Below are 24644 nucleotides of genomic sequence, written 5' to 3'. Positions count from 1 at the left end.
CGACTGTGGGACACTGCAACCGTGATAAGTGCAAGCCAGTTTCCAAGCACCCAGACTGCAATCACGTGACCACGGGAGTGCTGGGATGGCCAGAACTTTGAGGACCATTTGTAAGTACCACTTGTTATGACAAAGCATTGTCGTAACTTTGAGCAGTTGTTGAATGAGTGGTCATTAACCAAGGACTACCTGTAAGTAACATTTTAAAATAAATAAAAATCCATTTATAATGGATACATTAAATGCAATTTTTTTTCTAAAAACCTTCTTTTGATATGGACATAATGGTTCAGGAGAGAGAAAACAAGTTGATGAAAATGACAGTGAAATGATACAATTTATTCAATTTATACTCTGCCTTTCTGTCCAGAGGGCACTCACAAGATCTTCAAGTGGTAATTGACGAAAATCTGGAGGAAGTATAAGCCAAGTCTTCTTAAAAGTACTTTAAAACACACAAATTCAAACATTTCTTAAATGTGTGTCAATACACTGCATATATGTTCTAACTGGTGGGATGCAGACAATGATATTTTGGCTTGCAAGGCAGTCGCTGTATTAGAAATCCTAACTTGCATAGAGAAGCATGAGCAAGCTGGCACTTGTGATCTACAGGCCGCAATGTGGCAGAACTGACCAGTACTGTCCTTACAGTTAGCAGGAAATGCTATATATGGCACAGATGCAACTATGACTGGTAATCTAGACTACACCTTCTGTATCTTACTACAAGGTATTATGTGAAAGCCTTGATTAATCAAAGCCAGGATTGGTAGTGGAAGTCAATATTTATAGGCCAATCTTGGATCAATATTGCAAAAGGAAGATTGCTACTTGGAATACAAGAGGAGTGAATGGTAAAGGGCATGAATAAACAAATGAAATGAGAGAAACAACAATAGCTATGTTGTATGCTTATGAAACGAAGGGAAGGATGCCTCTGAATGAAATGGTCTGATCTTATAGAGGGGAGTTTACAAATCCATGCAGGAAAATGAAGGAATGGGTTTAATAATGAATGAAAGTAACATCTGAGATGGGTGGCTATACAAATGTGAACAATGAATAAAGAAATAGATAACAACTCTGTCAGAAAATCTGGACTACTGTCATATAGGTTGTCATGGGTACACATGAAACTATGAATCCATAAACTGGTGATAATTGCATGTTATGATCCAGTGAAATGATGATAATGGAAGAACCAGGGATTAATTTTGGAAAAATGGTGCAAGATTCTAAATGAATGTGATCCAATGGTAAAATTATTCTATTAGGTACATGAATGAATGGGTAAGACAAAGGCAAGAGAGTACAGTACAGAGAAATGTTTGAGCCATTTGCAACCCAAGAATAAATAGGAATGGTGATTGGTGAACATTTGCTTTAAAAAATACCTGTTTTGAATACATGGTTTAAACATAAATCTAAGGGAAAAATATAAATCTAAAAGTAAGATTGATTTACTTGTTTATGATGGAAGGGTGAGAGAATTAGTAAAAGATATTGGGGTGATTGAAGCTTCTCAATATTGGGCAAAAATGGACATAAAAAAAAGGAAAGTGAAAGAAACAAGAGTGAAATTAGAATGACTGCAAGAACAGAAAGGATGAAAAAGTAATAGAAGATACATTCATCTTCCAAACAGAATCAGTGGAAAATAGTTGTTTTTAAAAAAGGTGTGAAAACTAATTGAAAGAGAGTGAAAAGAATTATGTTACTGAGCAATATAGAAGTGTGTGGAGTTATGCTAATGGGGAATATGAAAAAGGATGCTTGGTGCTATGATAAATTGAAAGAGATGAGGTTGAGAAAAATACACATAGGAAAATTATTGCTGCAGAAGATGAGGATGAACAAAACTGAATATACAATGTGTATAGAAGGAAAATGAAAGTTGCAGGGAAAGTACTCAAACAGAGCAAGAAACTGTTAAGATGAAAAAAGATAGAGAAAATGCAGAGCTACTCTGATGGAAATAACAAATATTCTGAAAATGGGTGAAAATAAGACTACAGCAGAGGAAATGGAATTAAAAATAAAAGCAATGAAATGAATCAGAATGAAACTGAATTGAAGTACTGCTGGAAGGAATGTTTTAGAGATTTGTATGGGAAGAATAGTGATGTGGTGAAGAGTGGAATTGAAATGAACTCTATAAACAATGTATAATCAGACAGAGTTGGCATGCTCTAGGTCCCATCAATCAAACAATATCATCTGCCAGAACCCAGGAAGCGGGCCTTCTCTGTCACAGGGCCTGCCCTCTGGAATAGTATCCCACCAGGGATGCATATGGCCCCCACACTGACTGTGTTCAAAAAGTCTTTGAAAACCTAGCTTATTTCCACAGACCTTGAGTTACAGTGGGTGGTGAGCATCTTACAGGATTTTAAATGTTAATGTTTTCTCTTCTTGACATAGTTTTTTTCCTTTGTTTTATTGTTCTCACAGTTTTTATTGTTGTACAACACCCAGAGCCTTTTATGGAGATGGGCAGCCTTCCAAATTGGACAAATAAATAAAAGTCAGAAATGCTGTGAGAATATTGAGAAATAATACAACTATTAGTAGTATCAAAGTACATAATTGTATCACTGATTGAACTAATTATAAATCTGCACAATTCTTCATGAGCAGAGCCTCAGTGAATAGAAGGAAACAATTGCCTAAATTATTAAGAAAGGCTTCCAATACTGGAATAAGTTGAGCTTATTCAAGGAAACCATATAATTTACTATCCACACTTTCCTCTAATCCTCTTCATTTTAATTTTGTATGGTGAATTGTTCAGAGTCTTTGTCAAAATTAAACAACATATACATTGCATAAATAAATACCTATCATCCATCACATTCAGCCTATGCAAGCTAAAGATAAGTTGAACTTCAGCAGCAAATAGAGTGTCCAAGGTTGCCCACTGCTGCCATAAGAGAAAGGCTTCAAAGGCCAGCCACAGGAGCCATTTTCCTTTGCAAAGCAGCAATGAGACATGAGATTTTGAGAAAGGAATATTTATGCAGGATTCTATCCTTACACTCAGACCACAAACACACAGAGAGATGACTTTTCAAAGTACAGGTAGTCCTCATTTAGCAACTGCCTCATTAATCTACCATTTGCAGTTACAACAGTGATGAAAAAGTAACTTTCTCACCAGTCCTCACATTTATGATCTTTGCAAGTCTGTAAAGCAAAGGAAAGCTGAAGTAAGAGCATAAGCACAGTCACAGTTTCACTTAGCAACTGCTTTGCTCAGTGACCAAGTTGCCGGTCTCAATTGTGGTCACTAAGAAGACTACTTGTAGTCTCAGACAGAGACACTGGTAGGCTTAAAAGGAACTGGGATAAAGATGGGGTATTTCTAGTGCTATTGAACTTTTTCATGGCCTTCAGTGTGGGGGAAAGGACAGAAAATGACATTGTAAACCTACAGGAGGATTTCAAGGAACATGTCTTCTGCTAACCAACGTCCACCCCAAAATGGACATTTTTGGTGAGTTCACTCTAAGGCTCCTAAGAGGGTTTCTTGGGCACTTCAAGGAGGCCCTAACTTACCATTCCTGCTTTAGGGAAGGAGTTAAGCATCCTATTATCTCCCTTTATTATTTCTTTTTATAAAAGAAGGGGCCATAATGATTGCATACAGACAGTTGTGGTGCAAAGTGTAGTTTGCTCTCAAGCCTAATAAGTATCTTTACTTCCACAATGCTTATTTCTTGAATTTGCATTTGAAGGTTTTATTGTTCATTATATTTTTATATTATGTTGTTATTTATAATGAACACATACACACACACAATTTGTGTGTGTGTGTGTGTGTGTGCACGCTTTGTGCCTAATGTGGGACTAGAACTCTCAGTCTTCTGGCTTCTGGTCTGGTGCCTTAACCACTACACCAAACTGGCTCTACTATTATAGAATACTTGTAATAGTTTATATATGATATTTTATTATTCATTATTCATCCACAGTATCTAACATATTTGAGGCACGTCTGTAAATTATAATAATTTTATCACTTAATTGGTCTTTTCTCTCAGATAAAGACAATAATCTATATTTCAGCAAAGCCAAACGTACATTTGTGCAGAATCACTTTTGGTTTTCATTCTAACTAGTATATACACACACAAAAACATTTTTTTTTTTAGAAATAGCTATATTGGCATACATGAATGCAAAATAAACTTCTATGTCAACCATTTCTAATGTGAAAAGTGTCCGCCATGAATGTTTAGAACTCAACTGAATATTTTGAGTAGTGGAAACAAAAAGTGAGTGAAGTCACTTCTGGTGCACCTGTTAACATATGTTAAAAAGCGTCTCATACTGTTAGGCTAAAATTTGTTTCTCTAAAGTTCCCAGCCAATGATTCTACTCCTGCTTTCTGGAGCAAAAGAAAATAACTCTGCTCCATCTTCTGCATGACAACTATTCAAATACTCAAAATTCCTCATCACATAACCCCTTAATCTTAATCTGTTCAAGGTCTATCACACGTGGAGCCAAAAAGACCTTTTTACTGTTTTTCAGAATACCATTTCTCCCAAGAATAGATTGATTCCCACCCTAGCTTGCTTTGGAAAGCTAAAAACTGGCTTTTCCAGATAACCTTGGGAATAGGTTGATGATGAGGGAGATCCTCCTGCTATGTATTTGGATGTTGTGGCTATTCTTCTGACCACTGTTGTATTGTTTTGCTATTGCTACTGTTTAGTATGGTTTTTATTTTAAGGGGGTGTTGTTGTTTTGTTTTGTTTAGCATTTTTAACATTGTTGAACAGCATATAAATTAGAGGGAGAGAGGGAGGGAGGAGGGAGGGAGGAGGGTGGATGGTGGGTTGGTGGGTGATAGATAGGGCAGCATACTATGTAGGAGTGTGTGTTCTTTGCATGTAGAAAATCCCAGATTCCAACATCTCCAGGTATCACTGGAGCTGCTGCTAGTCTCTATTGATGATACTAAGCTAGATTTTGGTATGAGCCAATGGTATGACTTCCGAGAAAGGCAGCTTTCTAGGAGCACATTAACAATGTAATTAAATATTAACACATTTTGCCAAAATTATTTGTTATATCATTTACTACAGTTTCCATGCTGTTCCAACCCTGGGCCTCCTAGGGCTTTAAATGTGATAACCAGCATCTTGACTTGCATCTAGAAACTAACTGGCAACCAATGCAGCTGCTGTATTGAATCTTGGTCCATCTTAGGCCATCACAGGATAAACCATCTGAAGCTCCCAGTTAGTCTTCTAGGATGGCCCCATGTAGAATATGTTGTAATAGTTCAAATACAAGATGATAAAATCATGAGTGACCATGTCAATGCCTCCTGATCCAGTATTAGTCACAACTGGGCAGAAGATGTACAAAGGCCCTCCTGGCCATACCAGTTCAAGCAAGAGCTCTGAGACCAGAAAGACACTCAAGTTGTAAGTCACTTCTGTTCAATGGAGCATGATCCCCATGAGAACTAACAATGTACCCTCCCTTGACTCAGTTGGCCATCAAATTCACAGCCACTCCATTTTGCTAGAATTTAGCCTGACTCTAACAGCTACCAAATCTCTATGTATATAATATCCAAAAGATTAACTTCTCCTTCTTCTCTTTCTTGCATATTAGCCACTTTTAAGCCCAAGGCTACCTTATTTTCAGATTGATGTCACAATGCCTGCCACCCTAGATTAAATATAATTTCAGAGCAGGACTCATAGAACTCTATCTACTATAAATAGATTTGGACTGATATAAAAGCACTACAAGAAATCACTGTACTAGAAATAACGTATTAAAAGTATGGGATAAATACAAAAAAGAATACATCTAGACTTATCTCCTCTGGCTTCAGTAGCTTCAATATTAATATTTTTAGGAAGAATATGCTACAACCTGCAAGGCTAAACTATTAACAAAACAAAGATAAATCATTCAAGATGCTCTTCTTAGAATAGTCAGAATTGCGTTTGTAGTTTTAATGTCACCAAATAATCAGTATAGTTCAGGAGAAATGAAAAGGTGGTATGCTCAGAGCGTTCACTCCATTTGAAACACTTATAACACAAAATATGGAACACCTACTATGGATTATACATAAGTTGCTACTGAAATATGATTCAGAGACCAACAAGTTAAAGATTGCATGATCAAAGAGATAAATAACGTAAAGACAACAACTGATATGCAACAACGGGAGTATTGATGGAAGTCAAACATCAGATTCACTGCAAAAAATACACTAAAAGAAAATTGGTACAAGATGTTCTTCTGATGAATACATTACCCCATTGATAAAATGGAAAATATGTATTCAAAAAATTGTTGGAAATGTAAAAATCAAGCTAGAATGTTTTACCTATCTGGTGGCAATGTCAACTGTTCTAAAGATAATCTACTACAGGATGAAACAAGTCATAAATGTTGAGTTTCATTTTTCTACCAGTTATTTAAGTTGGTAAGTATTAAGTACTTACCAAATATACTGAAGGTTTTATATATGATACTCCCACATCCAAGGTTTGGTTTCTCTTAAAATAAAGGTTCTAAACTCTTTAACTATGATTGCTTATTTTTATTATATAGATTGCTTAGCTAATCTAAAATTTGATTTCAATAATCATTAAATATTACAATTTTGAAAATGCTACTGAAACTATCCTTATATTTGTTTTAATTCTAGGTGATATGTAAGGATAAAACTGAACTTTTTCTTCTAACTGAATGGTCTTTTCTTTTAATTACTCTGCAATTTTTTCCATGTAATACCTGTATTTTGTAATTTCTATGTTTCTTCTTTCTCTTCTTTTCCTTTTAAAATAAATAAATGTTTTTTTTAAAAAACATAGATTAAATAAATACATATCTAAAAAGATTTTTAAAAAATTAGAGTGAATACAGTTTCCAAGAACATAAAATCTTTATCTGTAGCTCTGATCTGAATGTCAATATTGGAGCATATTGGGACAATGGAAACTATTGTTCCTACTCATTGATGTATCCTTGTGATCACTGGCCTGAAAACAATAAATATAAATGCAATTGCAGGGCCTGATTTTATACAAAAATGTTGCATAGGCAACATTCCAAATTAACCATAACAGCCCAGTGCAAATAACCTGAAGAAAGGGAACAATGCATTTCATATATAGGAGGTGGAAGGCTACCTTGCTGTTTGCACAAGTCTCCCTGGCTGTCGTATCAGTGGTTGCACATCCCAATCCATTGTATAGACCAAAATCTAAACAGCCAGTTAAACCCATTGTTATAGACTAAACCAAAAAGAGTTACAATCATGGCTGCATTATTATTTTCTTACACTATTTTAAAAGCAAGTTGGAAAACTAGCAGGGCTTAATTAGTACTGTATCAAATCTATCCTCCAAGTTCTTGAAAGACTGTTTGTCTTGCAAAAGAAGCTTCTGTTTTTCTTTCTCATATGCAGAATGGGGTAGTGTTTTAAGGATTAGTTGAGTCTTACAAAGTGGAAGAGGTTGCTGTTGTTTGCAGATACACATGTCTCCCCTCCCTTTGCAGGCTTCCCTGATGTTCATGATTGCTGATTTGAAAAAGCACCATGAGAGGACATTCCTCAAGATAAGATTCTATAGAACTTAACCTTGAGAAGTAAGGGAAGCTGCAGATTGATGGAGGTATGATTGAATACTCACTTATTTGCTAGTCATAACTAAATTAAAAATATTCCACCCATTGGAATTTCACTGATATGTTCTTTGAACAACATTTTTAAAGCTACACATTTCCTCCTCAGGCTGCACATGAATGCTAAAACAAGTGGAGGAGAAAATAGAAACACACCAATATTTTATTGCTGCTCCAGCATATCCAGTCTCCAACACACCAGTCTCCAACACACCTTTTCACATTTGAAGAGCATCTGGAGGCTTTAACTGGTGCAGAGTGCAGCTGCACGGGGAGGTATGTGTGCCCCTAGGATACCTCTGCTCCATGAGCTGTATAGGGTACCAGTCTGCTTCCAGGTGCAATTCAAGGTGCTGGTTTTGACCTTTAAAGCCCTACATGACATGGGACCAGGTTATCTGAGGGAACCATCTCTTCCCAATTACATCTACCCATCCCCTCAGGTCTAACAGGTATGTTATGGGTTCCATCCACTAAAGAATTCCATCTGATGGGACCCAGGAGTCATGCCTTTTCTTCTGTGGGTCTCACCCGCTGGAACATTATCCCCTTGAGGTGAGGTTAGTCTCATCCCTATTAGCCTTCCAAAAAGCTCTTAAAACATTTTTCCAACAACCCATGGGGAGCCTGTGAGATGGCTGCACTGTGCTTAGGATATTGTTATTCTCTCTTAATCTTGGTTTTTATTTATGTTTAATTGTTTCTTAATGGTTGTTATATTTGTTTTTAATTGTTTGTTGGTTGAACGCCACCCAGAGTCACTTTAGTGAGATGGACTAATCTGCTAAATAAATATATACATAAATTTACTGTGGCTTGTTTTTCAACTGAACTATGAAACTTAAATGGTAATAAAGAAATCTGGTGAAGATCTTAGTAATTGAGATATTAAGTTGGAGGGCAAACACATAAAAAATACACTTGTCTCCCTTTCTTGGAAGCCACCAGAATAAGAAGACAAAGACAGAAGAAGATATGAAGCTACATGGCTTGTCTTGTATCTATGGGTTTCATTCTTGGAGCCTGTAAATTCAGATAAAATAAATAATTTCAGTTCTTCCCTCCCCTCAGCCTCAAAAAATCCAAAAATCCTTTTGATAAGAATTGAAACATTTACCACACCATGTGAGAGCCCAACTGATTTGTTTGCTTGTTTTAGATCTGCCTCCTCTACATTCTAAAAGTGATGCTGGGCTCTTATGACTTAAGGGGACAGAACTGCAACATTTATAAGAAATATGTGTAATTTATGAAGAAGAGACTCCTTATCTCCTTCTATGCAATTGAACTGTCTGCCAGAAAGCTTGATAACCAAATATACTTTCTATTAAACATGCCTAGCCTGAATAATGAATGCACCAGAAAGCTTTATATTGTCTAACATAACATTGCAAAGAATAACACTGAGAGCTTTTTGGAGTCCATGAAAATATTACAATTATCACTACAAATGCAAAAAGTTCTCAGTTTTAATAATCAACTGAGGGTGAAACCATGATGAAAATCCCACACCCCACATACATATATAGACAAACACATACATATACAGAGAGAGAGAGGAAGAGACTCACATACTGTATATATATATAATACAAACACACACACACATAAACACACATACATGCATACAAACACACAAGACACTCTATAATATTAATAACCACAAACACTGGTATATTTTCCTGTCCGACTCAGTATGTCTTAGTTTACATATGGATATTTGAATGTATTGAAATTATTGAATTATGGGCTGTTGGGGTTTGTTTGTTTTGGTTTTGGTTTGGTTTGGTTTGTTTTGGTTTGGGTTTTTTGCAGATTCTGAGCATGTTGGAATCATTTTGCTAACTTAAATATTTAAAAACCATGCAGCTGGAGAATTTCAGGGTCTTTCAGGTAACATAGAATGCACAGCATAAATATAAATTTATGAAATCGAATGCACTGCTTAGAGGGATTATTTCAAGGAGCCAGATTAACATTCAGGGCTTGTAGTTTCAAGGAGCAAAGAGATTCTACATGTACGTATGAATCTAAGTCTGATCTGCCTTGTACTTTACTCATGCCTCGAAGCATCTCCAGCTGGTGCCTGAGCAATCTGTGATGTTCAGAATTATACAGACGTTTGAAGCCTCTCTTGGTTGTGCCAGATGCGAAGCTATTTAGGAATGCTGGGAGTGAGAGGATTAACAAAGGTATCACCCAAACCATTAGATATTCTTCTTTGGCCCTGAGGCTTAAACAAATGCAACAGAACATACCAGTCCTCATTATCATCAGTAAGAAAAAGAAATGCTGCCAAAAATCACTGCACTGGTAGCATCTTTACTTAGTTCAGGCTTAGAAGGAGAAGCTCCCTTACCTCCTTTTCAGTGAATTGGCTTTTGCTTGATATGGAAGGTGAGAGCCAGTGTAGCAGATGAGATCAGGCACTCTGAGTAGATATCCTGAATGTCTGAAAAACACTCCAAGAGTTGGGAGATGATCGCAGTGCTGTTTGTTCATTTCTAAAGGATGTTAAGAGTTAGATTGAGTCTGTTTTTCTGATTTAATTTAGGCCAGTTAAATCACTGTCCTAAATTTATTCCCTCTTATAGTTGGAGAGATATTTTTTTCCCAGAAAGAAAAGCAGTGTACTTATCCTTACTGCTTACAACAAGCTGATCTCCTAGAAAAGAATTGATGGAATATTCCATTCAAAATAGCAGAACCTTCCATTGTTCACATGCTCCAGCTCAAGCTCTAGCAAATCCTTAAAGCATTCCTCAAGCAATAAGCAAACGGAAAAAGTATTTCTCAGCAATTAAAGTACTAGTTTTGACTGTTCAGTTGTTACACAAAGAACATTTTATCTATAACCAGATTCATATCCTTAAATTACGTATCATATCTGCTACAAGTAATAAGGCCTATCTAAAGCTGAATACACTTGTGTCCTCTAAAAGAATCTCACAAATATGTTATTAACCTTTCCTATTGGATGCTGAGTAGACTAGTCTCCATTAATTATGTGATTTTATTAGCAAGAGATCCTTGTAATCTGCAACAATGGCAAGAGCTGTGCAGAATAACTGACACAGCAAGTCACAGAAAGCAGGTTGTCAGCATCCATCAGAAATCATATCAATTTCAATGGAAAATACCAAATTTTATCACTTTGGTTGAGAAATGTATTATATCCACCCTAGATGTTCACTGCCAGTTGATTCAAATCTCTCATCAACATCTTTGGCCATTATTCTAGTTCCAGGTAGAAATTCAGGATTCCAAAGATACCTACCTTTCTCCTATAACCAAGATGAATAGGCTACTTTATTTTTTTGGGACAGCAATCAAACTGTGAATGTTGCCAGTGAGATTAACCTCTGTTAAAACTGATTTGCAGAATGTTGGCAAGAATCAGCATGGTATGTCTCTCTGTCACCAGTCCAGGAAGAAGAAGATTTTTCCAAGAGTTCTTTGGTAAAAATGGGAAAGGCAGGCAGGAGCAATTGCTGTTACCAGTCCCAGACTGTCCAGGTATAGATGGCAGAGAAAATGGCCTTGAGGGACAGGAGGAAGAGCTGCCATCAAGACAATGGCCAGATAAAAGAGTATTGAGTCAGGGGCAAGATGTAACCTGAACGAACATCTCAGACAAGGTCCACCCTAGTCTCACAAAGATAAAGGGAGGGAGGGGAGAAGTGCATTCAGACTTCCAAGATTCTGTTACTATGGATTTACGATAAAAGTAATACTGACCTACATGACATTGAATTCTTAGTCTGATCTACTTTGAAGAGCTAACACCAGATGGAGAGTTGCTAACGTTCTCTTTTCAGGAAGATACTGTTATTTTGCTTCTCTGTCACAGCACCTGGTGTATGGAACACCATTCCCCTGAGATTTGGATGTCCCCTTCCTGTTGGAATTCCAAACAGCTTTAAAACTTGGCTATTCTCTCAGGTCTGGCTATATGGTTGTACGGCAGTTGAATATATATTTTTAAGGTCTTTGGCTACATTTATTAATGTTATTATGGTGACTATTTTTCTAAATTTGAGAGTGTTATTGTTATTGTTTTAATTTATAGTTAGCCACTCATAATTATGGAAATGAGAGGGGCAACCATATAAATTATATAAACAGTGTTATTTTGTGATATGCTCTATCTGTACAGTAGAAATCTAGCCAGCAAATCCCACTCTTAGTTTATCAACAGGCTGACAGATAAATGAATGTATGAAAAAATGTATGTACTGAAAGGTGTATTAAAAAAGAAAAGGTGAGCTCTGATCTGCTTCCCAGCAGGGCCAATCTATCAAATGTTCTAGGAGCAACTTATAAATATTTCAACATGTAGAAATTGTTCACATCCTCTTAACAAGGAGAAACCTCTTTTCTTCTCTCTTCTATGATGGGTGGAAAGCTACAGACTTGCAGAATGTGTTAGATTTTGTTTTGTTTGTTTTTTGCTGGAATCCTAGCTATGATCAGTTAGAACCAAACCAAATCTGGTGGCTTAAGGTATAGAGGCAAATTCTTATTGCAGGAACTGATGAATTTATAGCTTATGTATTAAACTAGTGCCTTTTATTAGAACTTTGAACTCCACCAATCAGAGCTTCACGCCAAGTCATCATCCAGAAATTGTGTCCTGGAGTCCTGAGAGTCCTGTCATCCCCAGGCAGTATACCTGTGGCTGTTTAGGGGATAGGTGGATGGTGTCGGGGGGGGGGGGCTTTTGGTTGTAACTTCGTGTTGCTTCCCTAGCACTTATAGTTAAGTTATAGGCAGGGCTGCTCAGGAGAGGGCAACTAGAGTACTTCACTCCAGCTCTGCAAATCATGGGGCCCTTATGTATAAAGTTGACTTCTACGCCAGGTCTGCCACACTGCTCTCCGTAGCCCCATACTTGTATTGATTTTATAGCAAATAATATTAAGATCTCCCCCAATGCTCTAGTTATTAGTGCCAAATAATTTTTTAAAAAAATTTTGCTTGATGCCTCAGGTGATGGTTCCAGTATACCATGATTTCCTGCTGTACTTTTCAGTGGTTTTGTACCTACTAGTCTTTTTTTGTTTGTTTGTTTTGTACATAGTATTTTAGGTTTTGGGCAGCTTCTTTGGCTTAAAAATGGGTATCTATTGCTAAAAAATCCTCCTCCTCCGTGTAGTGATGAGAATGGAAAGCATTATCATTGCTTAGTTAGTAGCTTTTCACATTCCTGGATCTAAGTAGCATACAATTAAGAATAAACAAACTGTCCCAGGGAGAATCAGATAAAATCCAATAATCCTTAAACTCACATGGAGCTGAAATGTTTGTGCAAGCAGTGTCTCAAGGCTACCTGGAGGGAACACTCTGAGTGAACAAACCCGTGAAGTCTCAATGACATGTTTGGCTGGCCTATCGGCATATACTGCTGAGATTCAATTTCATGTTAATGCAGTTAAGGAGGAAGCAAGATTTTCCCACATCAACCGCCTACACTTTGATGTTTGTCGAAGGAAGGAAGGAAGGAAGGAAGGAAGGAAGGAAGGAAGGAAGGAAGGAAGGAAGGAAGGAAGGAAGGAAGGAAGGAAGGAAGGAAGGAAGGAAAATTTCTACTTTAATCCAGAAAAATATTAAGTGTATGGGTAAGAGGCTAAGTAGAAAACTAAACAAAACAGTAACTGAGAATCATACCAGGTTGCTGGCTGCAATAAAGAAATACCTGCAGGGACTTTGAACTTTCCAAAAGATGAATGAACAAGAAAAACAATAGATTTTTCTTAGGACCCTTCTCATTCTCCCAACTGCCAGCCAAGCTTATCCAGTTTGCCATGAACAAACTGCCAGATTCTTCACTATGTTACATGTTGGTAGGTGAAAACTTACAAATCATAGCAGACACACCAGTCCCTCAAGCATGTGGTTGGCTCTCATGGTAACATAATTCAGCACACACAGTGACTGTCCAAAAACACTAAACTGCTGAATTCTGCAGTCAGACTAATGTCTGGCAATTTAAGACAAAATTGCTCTGGTGGTTTCAGATCTCAGTACAGCATGCTGGCTTCATCCTTTCAATTTCTAAATGGCCTACAACTACTTAAAAAATGTCTGTTTCCATATGTTCCTGCTTGAAATCTTTGCCAGCACAAGTAAAGTTGGTGAAACAAAGCAGAGAGAGATGAGATAGAAAAATTACACCAACCAATCAGATTGAGAAAGAGGAAAAATGGTGTGAGAGAGACTTTACCATGACTGAGCCTGAAACCTAATTTCAGCACTTCCATCCTTTGCAATCTGTTTATACTATTTCCCTGTCAATGACGTATCCCCTCGAAACACATTGGGACTCAGTTATAATAATGTTTTTTTGGCTCTTTAGGTTTCCTCCCCTCTCTGAAAAAAAGGAGAGGATCTTTTGAGCTGTGAAACCTGCAGATTGGAGTAGGACTGGAGTAGAGGATTGTTTACTCTCCCCATTCATCCTTTCCTTACATGTTTGAGTTGGTTAAATTTTCCCCCTTCCAGAGCAGTTTTTTTTTTTTTTAATCTGATGATTGCTGAGACAATTTTATGAATGCTGCTTCTACCGCTGTTTGGAGTAACTTATTAACACAATTGTTTTCATTTGCTTCAAAGTTACTCTGAATCTGATTTAACCATACTTAAAGCCCCCAAATTCTATTCCATTTAGCACTACCCTGAGATCGCACTGACAAATTTTGGCAATCAAGTTTCAGCAGTGTAGGTGGGAATGAGACATAGGCCTTTGGGAGGCCTCTCCCCCTCAGATAGCCCAAAATCAGTTATTCAAGCTGATTTTGGTCATTTTTGGAGATTTGGGGGGCTTTTATGGGTGGGAATAGTACTGGCATTACCACCTACAGAACCTTGGAAAAGATTCCAAAATATGGGCCAAAAAAATTCAACCCCACCTCTTCTGGTGACATAATTAGCTCACCAGATGGCCTCCAGAAGATTGAGGTGCAGATTTGCAGCCCCTGATTCCCTCCAACCCTTCCTAAAGATATAAACAAACATTGGGGTGAGCTGGCCATCCTTCTACAAAGTGGAAGTGGGTCTCATTGCTTTCAGTGGATTTTTATAGTCTTACAAACCCACAGTCTACGATAGCAGTGCAAATCTAGGCATATGTTCCTACCCCTACGGCTACACATGCTTAGAACACAAAGGCTGGGTTCCAGACTCAGTTATAAAGTCATTCCAATGATTTAAGTGGGTTTTAGCTTGATGGAGTCTGCTGAATCCAGAGCATGGGGCTCAGTGCATAAATCTTTGATTATTCAGGGTTGTAGTACGTGTACATTACAGCTGCTGGCATTGTTCTTGGGTACAGCAATTTGGCAAGTAGTTTTTATTTTATGGGTGGCAGAAATATCTTCTGAATCTTCTTGCTGAGATTCACTGGCAGAGCTTTAGGATAATTATACCACAACTGTGTATGTGGTTTTAAACTGATTTACCAGTCACAACTCTTGGAGTGCACTCAGTGAGGGAAGAGAATCCATCAGCTCAACTGAGAGTAGCATGGAAGAATTTAAGCAATCTGAGTACTAATAATTGTTTTAGCATAGGGCTCCTGAGCATAGCCAGAGTTTTAAGGATAGTCACCATTAACTAGCCAACTTTTAGCATAGCTTCTACTCAGTAGTAGTCGTTAGGTTTCAAGAGGAAGTTGGTCAGATAACTAGTTAGCTGAAGTTGCAGTATGACATTTAACAGGGGCAACATAGCATAGGAGTCCATTTTAATCTTTTGCCTTTTGATAATTAATTTCTAACCAACCACGTCTTGTAGTTGGTTAGATCCTGGTCATGATCCTGTAGTTCCTTGTTGCTTGATTATAAATGCATCCTGTTTTCTTTGTTTCGGGGCCTTGCCCATGGAGTGTTACTGAACATGTGCACGGGTGCTTGACCTGTAATAAAGTGTTTGGAGACTGAAGGACTCTATGTCTTGCTTGAGTAGAGAACGAACCTCAGCTTGGGCCATGTGAGAAGGGACAAAAACTTGTAAGCTGTAAACAGGAGAGAAATAAATTCAGAAGTTCCTTACTACAGATTTTTCTCCAACAGCAACAGTACTTTGCTCCTATTTTCCCTGAACTGTTTTTATTCCAGTTGATCATTTTATGCCTTTTATAATTAAAATAGAGATAGCTTTTTCCTCTTGTCCTCTCAAGGCTTTTCATTTTGCATGGTGACTTTTAGACTGCCAGCCTGAAACCAAGATTTCTTTAATTGACCTTTGTAAACTGTTCTGTTAGCCTTTTCCAGCTGAATAGCAGAGTAAAAATGTTTCAAATAAATGAGTAAATTAGGAATTATGATTTAAGGACATACATTCCCTAGCTCCCTTCACATAACTATCATTTTCCAGCAGTTAATGAATCAAATCTAAAGTCTCTATTAAGAAATCAAGTATTAGTTTAGTATCAGTAAAACAGTAGCATCAAGGGACTACAGGGAATGGACATCATATAGTAGAGATTGTAACAATTACTGCCGTTATACACTAAAGCAAAAATGGAAGATATATAAAGTAGGAATCCAAATAGTTAAAAAAAAATAAGGTTAGCTAGTGCTACAGAGATTATTTTGTTATCCATTATCATGCAAATGAAATGTTCTTGGGCTAATTCTTCATACCAAACTAAGCCCCAATCTTGGAGGTGGCTAACTGAAATTACTAATCTGTTCTACCTTTTCCAAACACTACCAGACATTTGGCTGGGTACAAGCATTGTTTTACTTCAATAATTTCTGTTTTCACTTGACCTAATTAGTCAGCAGTCCTTCAGTAGTTTGTAAACTCCTGATTAGAACAGTATTTCATGAGATGATAAAAAGAGAGGGGGCTGGGAAGGAAAGGGAAAAATATCAAAAACCTCAAGCACAATTTTGCTTGGCCTTAAAAGGTACATGAATAGATTTGCTCTGCGGTAAGAAAGCAAAATCATATCAAAAGCTTTTTAGAGTATTATTCAGAGCATAATGAAGCAGGCCATTGTTCTGTTTAACATGTGGCATAACAATTGTTAAATACAAGGGACCATGGCAATATGTGTTTGAAAAGGTCAGTTCTCATTTGCTGATTAAGTCCTGAAACTGAAAACAGAGATGACAAAGATCTACCATGCTTTAGAGGTGTCAATTTTATTCATTTATTTAAAAATCCATTATGGCTATTTCTGTATACATGTTACATTTTCTTAAAAAGGTCAAATGGCATGGTATTCAGGGGTTGTTATATCAGATACAACTTTGATTTAGAAAGACATTCCAGGAACCATTTTATTTTTCCATTGTAAGGCATTTGTTTGCTTGTTTCATACAGTACATTTAATACCGGAACCCTAAAAATATTCAGCCCACATTTCTCAAGCCAAGATGTTTTTGCAAAGCCAATTAATTTTTCCTTTGTGCTATTCCAGAGCAATTGGCTAAAATTTACAGTTTATTCCACCTTAAGTCACTTTTCAGACAATAAGAAGGCTCTCTGGTTTTCTCTCTGCTGAGTTGCTAGAGACAGCCAATCTCATTCATTTCAAAAAAGAAAAAGAAAAAGAAACCATCTATCTGAGTGAAAGAGTCACTCCAGTGCTGGCAGTAGAGAAGCAGTTTTTCTGCCTGAGAGCTCAGTATGTGAACAAGGAATTTCATTGACAATGCTGGCTAAATAAGATTTAACTGTATTTCATTTTCTCTGGATTTGTGCATTATCATAAAACCTCAAGTGTTCAAAGAGTCATCTAAGCAGGTCACCTAATCCAACACTCTGCTGAGTACATGATCCACTAGAACATCTCTGACAGAACACCATCCAACCCATTTGAAGACTTTTGGCAAAGAAGAACTGATGTCAGCCCTGTCAGGTAGAACAGACTAAGAAGCAGACACCGTGTAGATCTAAACTACTTTTATTAGAATAGCTATAGAAACAGAATGTTTCAAGTCTGAATGTGCTACCTCCCTCTTTTATCTTGATGAGAAATAGCTGGGGTGGGGGACTGTCTGAGGCATCTTCTCAAATTACTTTCTTAGCCTGGGCTCAGGTTTCATTTATCTGAGGAACTTCATTTTGCCCTTCAAGGCCATCCTATTTATCCCCTACATCTTACCACTTTCTGTGGCATTTTACTCCACTGGTTGACTGCTCATATAATGAGGAAGTTCCTCCTGACATCAAACCTGAACCTAGTTCCTTATAGTTTTAATCCATTGATTCTGGCCTCGCCCTCTGGCCTGAGCTTTAAGCTATTCTTTTCATATCATAAGGAAGCCATTTCAAAAGATTCTCCTTCCTATTATGGGGAGACCATTGGAAAGGTATTATGGTCTGGAAAACATGATACACAATTTCCTATGTAAATGAATTGCTTTGGATCACTGAAACCTAATTACTGCATAAGCTAGTTTAGCAGTTCAATTCCTTGTCACAAACCATAGGGCCAATCTGTCAGGCTGAAAAGCCACATAAATGGGCTATGGTGACATAATGTGTCTCTAACTGAAATCTCTTGTTCTGCTCCTTCAAGGCATTAGAGATACAGCAGCCTTCCCCACACTGGTGTCCCCAAATGTGTTAGATTATCTCTCCTGGAACTCCCAGCTTCCATGACCAACTCTGGAAGTGTCAGTCCAAATACTGCAGAAAAACATAAAACTGGGGACATACAAGATACAACACATGCAGACAGATTGCCTCCATCAAAAAGTAAAACTTTTATCTATTTCTCTTGATTTTCTGATAAGCAGTGGATATAAAGATTCCGACATTTCAAATGTTAATTATAACAAATAGGGGAAGTCACACAGGTTTTTCACATTTATTTATTATCTTGTTTTACTGCAACAGGGAAAAAGTGACAGAGTGCTCTCTCATTTTAAATTGAATGCAAGGAAAAACTGAATATTGACCCAGCAGCCTGATTCATATATAAGGACTGGTCTCAATACTGCTAAACTGCAATACCTTTGCAACAGACTTATAACGGCAGCATTATTTTTGACTGTGTGCTGGTGTATTCATTCCCATGTCCCCATCACACCCCATTGTTTGAGCCCTTGGATACTAATGCGCATTTTAGAAACAACTCCATATAAAGAATAGGAATTTCCTTGCATTGGAAAATGGGTCTTAAAAAAAAGAAAGAAATTGTAAAGTCTGGGTTAAAAACACTTTATGCAAACATTTGTAATGAGCTCTTCAACTTTTTTTAAAAAAATGAGCTTTTAGACAAGTAACATTTTTGTTGCTAATGAGTTATGTCCTTTTTCCTCTATTAGCACTCTAGTTTTGCTAGACTGAACAGGAGTGTAAAATTCATATTTTTTTATTTAAGAGATTGGATATGTATCCTTATAAACTGAAGGCATACAAGTCTGAAGATAGGGGCATCCATGGTGTTCTACAGGGTAGGGTGGTATTTAAAAAAAAAAAGGCCCTATCATCCAAATAAAAACTTGGCCATAAAGCAAGAATGTATCAACTTCACAGCTTTAAAAGGAGGAGCTTTTCCAGCACCATCCTCTACAAAGTACTCGGATCAGATTGTTAATTTAAATGAAAATGCTGTCATAATACTGAAAACAAAATTCTGATGTTAAAATGATGATAAAATACCTTCCCTTTTAATAATATTCAGTATATTTATTTGATGGGATGAGAAAGTTAATTTGCAATAGATGTTTCTGGGAAAACAAACAAGGAAGATAGTTAACAAAGGTATTTTTGTCCTATGCCACCATGAATGTTTACATGTTACAACTATACCATTCATTCTTTCTTCTTTATACCCATGTATAACATTCACTTTATGACCAACCAAAAGAGTTCTATAGTCCAATTTTCAAGTTGGAAGAATAAAATGAGAGATTTGTATAGTTTTATATTAGGTAAAAATGAACTTGTACATGAAAAGAGTTTCACAGGAGAGCTAGCACAAATGAAAAGATAAAAAATCAGTGTAAATCAAATAACACTGTAAAGTAAAACCAAACGGTTTCATCTATGGTATCTATTTACAGCTACAGAAGGAAGGAAGTTAGCACTGAACATATATCAGTGCAAGGATCACAAAGAAGGAATGCTTTATCTTAACCCTTTGAAGTCTTAGAAAGGAGCTCATGGTCTTTTTTGACAGCTCCTTTCCTAAATATGAAATCCTTCATATTTGATTCCCTCAATTGATACAAAATAAGAGATATAGCCTTTTAACAATACTGCATTAAAAAAGACAACAAACATGATTTTTTGAAAAACAAATACAGATAGTGAGTACAATAGAACACTGGCCATTGTGTCAAAGCTTATGTTACCAGTTGTTATATCCCAATATCCAGAACGATATTGGAAATTTTGGAATTTAATACTATAATATTTTTAAATTGATGAGATGGCAGCAGGGGTCCACTCAAATGTGTTATCTTTGTTTTATTTTTCATATAGAATAAATGTCCTCAGGAAATATTTAAAACAGTTTAAAGCTGATTTCTCCTACAAAAGTTAAAGATGCACAGATCTCAAAGATGCAGTACCGTAACAACGTCAGGGACATTAGAGGGGAAAATAGAAAGAAAGTGCTTCTGAAAGATATGACTTACATTTCCCTTTCCCACCCTCATTTGTTCATTTCAATGTGCTGAAATATATAGAAAGAACACACTAAAAATAAGTCTTTTGATCCATCCCTGGGCACATATCCACTTGGGTTCTGGTTGTGCACTAATATTTTAATCATTTTATCTCACCTGAAGCCTTTGAAGAGTCAACACTCAGTAATCAGACAAGGTGCCACCCACTTCCAATATCCAGCCAGAACTGAACCTAAGACTTGCCTTGCAAACAGATCCCCGCTTCACCCAATTCTTTTCCGGTCTATTCTGCAGAGAATCTTTTTAAAGGACCTCCTAAAGTCATGGTTGAAGATAGTGTAAATGACAGGATTCAGAGAACTATTGCAATAACCAAACCAGAAGAAGAATTTGAAGAGGGTATCAGGAACATGGCAGCTCTTACAAACAGCAGTCAATGTGTAAGTGAAGAAGAAAGGAAACCAGCAGATAACAAAAACTCCAATCACTACTGCAAGCACGAAGGTGAAGCGCTTCTCTCGGTTCTGTCTGCCCCTCCATCGCGAAGCTTTGGCATTCCTATCCTCTTCTACTCGACTAGGCAAATTGTCCCCAGGCTTAATCTGGCAGAGTTTGGCTTTGCCCTTATTTCTGGGTAGCCTCTCTGCTTTCCTAGGCTGAGGAGTCTCATTGTGCTCTGAAGAAGAAGTGTCCTCCAGGTCTATACCGTTGACTTCTGCTTCCTGGCTTCCTCCTGCCAACACTGTCTTCTCCCCATTGAGCTTGGTTATTGCAGGCATGTCCTCTTTGTCAGCCAACCCATTCTGTCTCCTCTCCATGGTCTCCCTTCGCTTGTTGGGAGGCACACGAGTCCTCCTTTTTGCAATCTGGTAGATGCGGACATAGACCAGGATCATGATAAGGCAGGGAGCAAAGAAGGAGCCAATGCTGGAAGAGATGATGTACCAGGTCTCTTTGTTGATACTGCAGCTGGGCAACTTGTTCTCAGGTTTCAACTCTGCTTGTTCATGGTGCTGACTCTCAGGTTCACCCTGCTTCATAATGGAGATGAGTGGTGGGAAAGAGATGACAGCTGAGATGACCCAAACCAGGAAGATGATGCTTTTGATGCGGCGTGGCGTGCGCTTGAGGTTGTACTCAATGGCCTGTGTAATGGACCAGTAGCGATCCAAGCTGATGGCACAGAGATGCACAATGGAAGAGGTGCAGAAGAGTACATCCAAAGCCAGGTAGATTTCACACCATACCTTGCCAAAATACCATTGGGCCATTACCTCATTGGCAAGAGAAAAGGGGATGACCAGGGTTGCCACCAGGATGTCTGCTGAGGCCAAGGAAACCAAAAAGAGGTTCTGAGGGGCCTTGAGCACCCGGCTGGTGAAGACAGCAATGATGACTAATACGTTGCCAAAGATGGTGACGAGCATGAGCAGCGTGGCCAGGAAGATGAGGGCTAAGGTAGTGGGCAAGGGGTAAGGAAGGCCCTCTTTCTGCCCGCCATCACTTCCATTCAAGCTCCCATTGCCATCCATGTGCTGTAGGTAGCTGTTCTCCAGCTGAAAAGAGGGCACGTGGGCCAGGGAAGCGAATTCCCCTTGTTCTGGGTACGGGCACTTCAGCTTAAACATTAACGCAGCTTGATCATCGACTGACCTTAAGACACACCCTGCGAAGAAGAGGAGATCCCGCACCTGTTTCCAGCGGGGCTGATCCTTCCTGCAGGCACCGGAAGCCACAGAAACGCTCGATTCCGATCAGGAGCAGGAGAAGCGGCTTCGCTCAGCTTCCATAAGGCCCCCCGCCTCCGTTTCAGTCATAGCAGACCCGCGGGGCGACCTGGTCTCTCCTTCCTTCCTTCCTTCCTTGGCTCCCCAGATTTCCTAAAAAGTCCAGCCGAGGCGGGAGGGACCCCTCAAGAGGCCATTCGCAGCAGACGGAGCGGGAGTCAAAAGTTGCTTCTTACCTTCTCCCCGCGAGCGGAAAGGAGAAGAAGACGGGACCTCCCCGGGAGGCAGCCGGCGGAGAGGGAGCCCCGTTTCTCCCAGCGGAGCAGAGCCGGCATGGGGGCGACAATGGCGCTGTTATTCCTGAGGCGCGGGGGAAAACACGAGCCAGCCTCGCGGAGGGTCCCCGCCGCACGCTGCCAACCAGGCGTCGCTGCTCTTGCCGCGGCCGGTATACAAATTCGCCTCCTCCAAGAAGGTAGCGCTCTCCGCTCAAGCTCAGCCTTCCGGGCTCCTGGTTCACTTTATAGCCCCTGATCGGCTCGGCGGTTCAGAGGCTCAGCGTCAGCGCCACGTGGGGACAGCCCCCGGCGCTCTTCCCCGCCTCTGCCTTGCCGGAGCTCCTCCGGCGGAGGGGAGCGCTTCAGCCGGTCGTCCCAGGCTCCCTACGGTCTTTCCCGAAAACGCGCGTCCCCTCGCCCGGCGTCCACCTGTCGCTCTCTTCTGAGACAAGTCCTGCGTGCACACGCCCACCCGCCAACTTCTCAAACGGCTCGCTCACACACACGCGGCACGCCTCCCTCCATTCCGCTGCGTCGCTTGAACGTTCAAGCTGCACACACGCAACTTCTCTGACCCCCCTTCCCGGTATACACATTCTCACTTCCCAAGCCCCTCTCCTCTCCACTCCGTGCATTTTCAGAGGGCAGGCGTTGAAGTCAAGGCCCAGTTAGTTCAAAAGGGGAGGGGGGGTCCGAGCAAGTAGGTAAACAGACGCTGCATCACCACGGCTGTTGAACCCCCGACCACAATTGAGCCATGCTTGAGCATTGCACGCGCCTATTATCAATGCCTGTGCTACATCACATCCATCACCATCCCCTTCTTTTCCCTCCCCGGTCAGTTTTCTTTTTGTTATTTTTATATATTTTAAGGGCAGGAGTTGCCTTGTTTTGTCTTTTGCAAATTACACTGGAAATCTTTTAGACTGAAGAGTGGAATCTAAGCACTTTCAATAAGTTAATAAAATGAATTCACACCGTAACTGCACAGATCCCTTCATGTACATACAGTGCATATTGTGTTGGAAGCCTATTGATTTCAGAAGTTAAACACTACAGTACTTGCATATTTTTCCTCAATTATGAACAAGCTCATCTCTTTAGTTACTAAGTGTTTAGTAACACTTAGATATCCCTCCTGATGCATCCCGGTGCAGCATTCTTTGGGACTGGTCTGAGCAGATGTGGAAGGTGGTGCTATGAAGCATCTTGTTGCTGTCCAGAAATGCCCCAATCATCAGCTATGGACTGTAGCTCACCTGGACAATTCAGATCAAGCATATTCCCCTCCAAAGATTGCCCGTACTGTATACATCTTAGTACAGAGAGGGTGGGGGGAGGATGGTATACTTAAATCCATAACTCCTGCCAGTTCCTATGGCATAAAGTCTCTATAAAAGGTTACATTTCTTATTTCTCTATGGCATTCCCAGAATATACATTTAACTCTCCTAAATGCTTGGCATTCAGACAAATCAGCCATCAATAGACACATAGAGATAAACCACATTTATACACCATTCAAAATAGATACTAAAAAGCTAAGAAGGAAACAAGAAGACCTGAACACATCCTCTCCTGCAACCAACAACCAGATAAGCAGGGATTAACACCAGTCAAACAATCAAGCAGAATACAATACCTTAATCAAGGAACTACCAAGGAGAAAACCACACCCCCACCATCACTGGCAGGGCAAGCTACTGTATATAAACAGGGAGCAAACCCCACACTCAATGGCACTGATAACGTTACCTAGTTGAGTAATGAAATGTCTGCAATCAAACAACCAAGCTTAGAGAGCACCAAGGACTCCACAGTTCAACCCTGAGCTATATATACTGTATAATCTTCTATTGGTCTCCTGTATCTCTGAATATAAATAGAAAATCTCAATTGTTTCAATATAGGAGTAAGGAGTAAGCATCCTTTGGATGGCAGCCTGACAACTCAACTTTATCCTACAAGTCTACAAGTCCCATTGTCACGTGCCATGATAAACCATAGTTTGTTTAGCCATAGTCTTTTAAATACAGACAAACAATCAAGTAGAATACAATACCCTAATCAAGGAACTACAATTTCACAACACATTAAGCTATAAACTACCATTTCCAAATCTCAAAGGCTTGATTCACATAACATGGTAACAAGCCAACTACATGTAGTCTTAATGCATCAACTTGGCCTTATGTTCAAAGGAGCTTCTTCCTGGTATCATTTTTGCTCCTCACACAAATACATCCTTTCTGATTCCAGTTATCCGATCCAGCCTGCACTTTGACAGATTTCTGAATTCGTAGGCATACCGTACTTCAGTATTAAGATCATAATCTTTTTATGCATGCATGAGCATGATAACTAGCTGACTGAAAAAATTGTTA

General features: G+C 38.9%; 1 protein-coding gene across 1 annotated transcript; it reads right to left on the bottom strand.

The window, feature by feature from the left end:
• Window positions 1–16808: 16808 nt before the first annotated feature.
• Window positions 16809–22678, bottom strand: ADRA2A (adrenoceptor alpha 2A). The gene has a single exon (XM_007437375.4). The coding sequence runs from the start codon at window positions 21881–21883 to the stop codon at window positions 20519–20521; it is 1365 nt and encodes a 454-aa protein (XP_007437437.1). The 5' UTR covers window positions 21884–22678; the 3' UTR covers window positions 16809–20518.
• Between the last annotated feature and the right edge of the window lie 1966 nt (window positions 22679–24644).

Source organism: Python bivittatus, unplaced genomic scaffold, assembly GCF_059951505.1.
Source record: "Python bivittatus isolate LINGU-HERP-01145 unplaced genomic scaffold, Pbiv_v1 ctg000980_np1212, whole genome shotgun sequence".
In the NCBI taxonomy this organism is placed as follows: domain Eukaryota; kingdom Metazoa; phylum Chordata; class Lepidosauria; order Squamata; family Pythonidae; genus Python; species Python bivittatus.
Note: the sequence above shows the minus strand (reverse complement) of the source record. Positions and strands in the feature narration are given on the sequence as shown.

Excerpts from the sequence above, each read along its gene's own strand:
- ADRA2A (XM_007437375.4), bottom strand. The coding sequence starts at position 21,883 with ATGTTTAAGCTGAAGTGCCCGTACCCAGAACAAGGGGAATTCGCTTCC.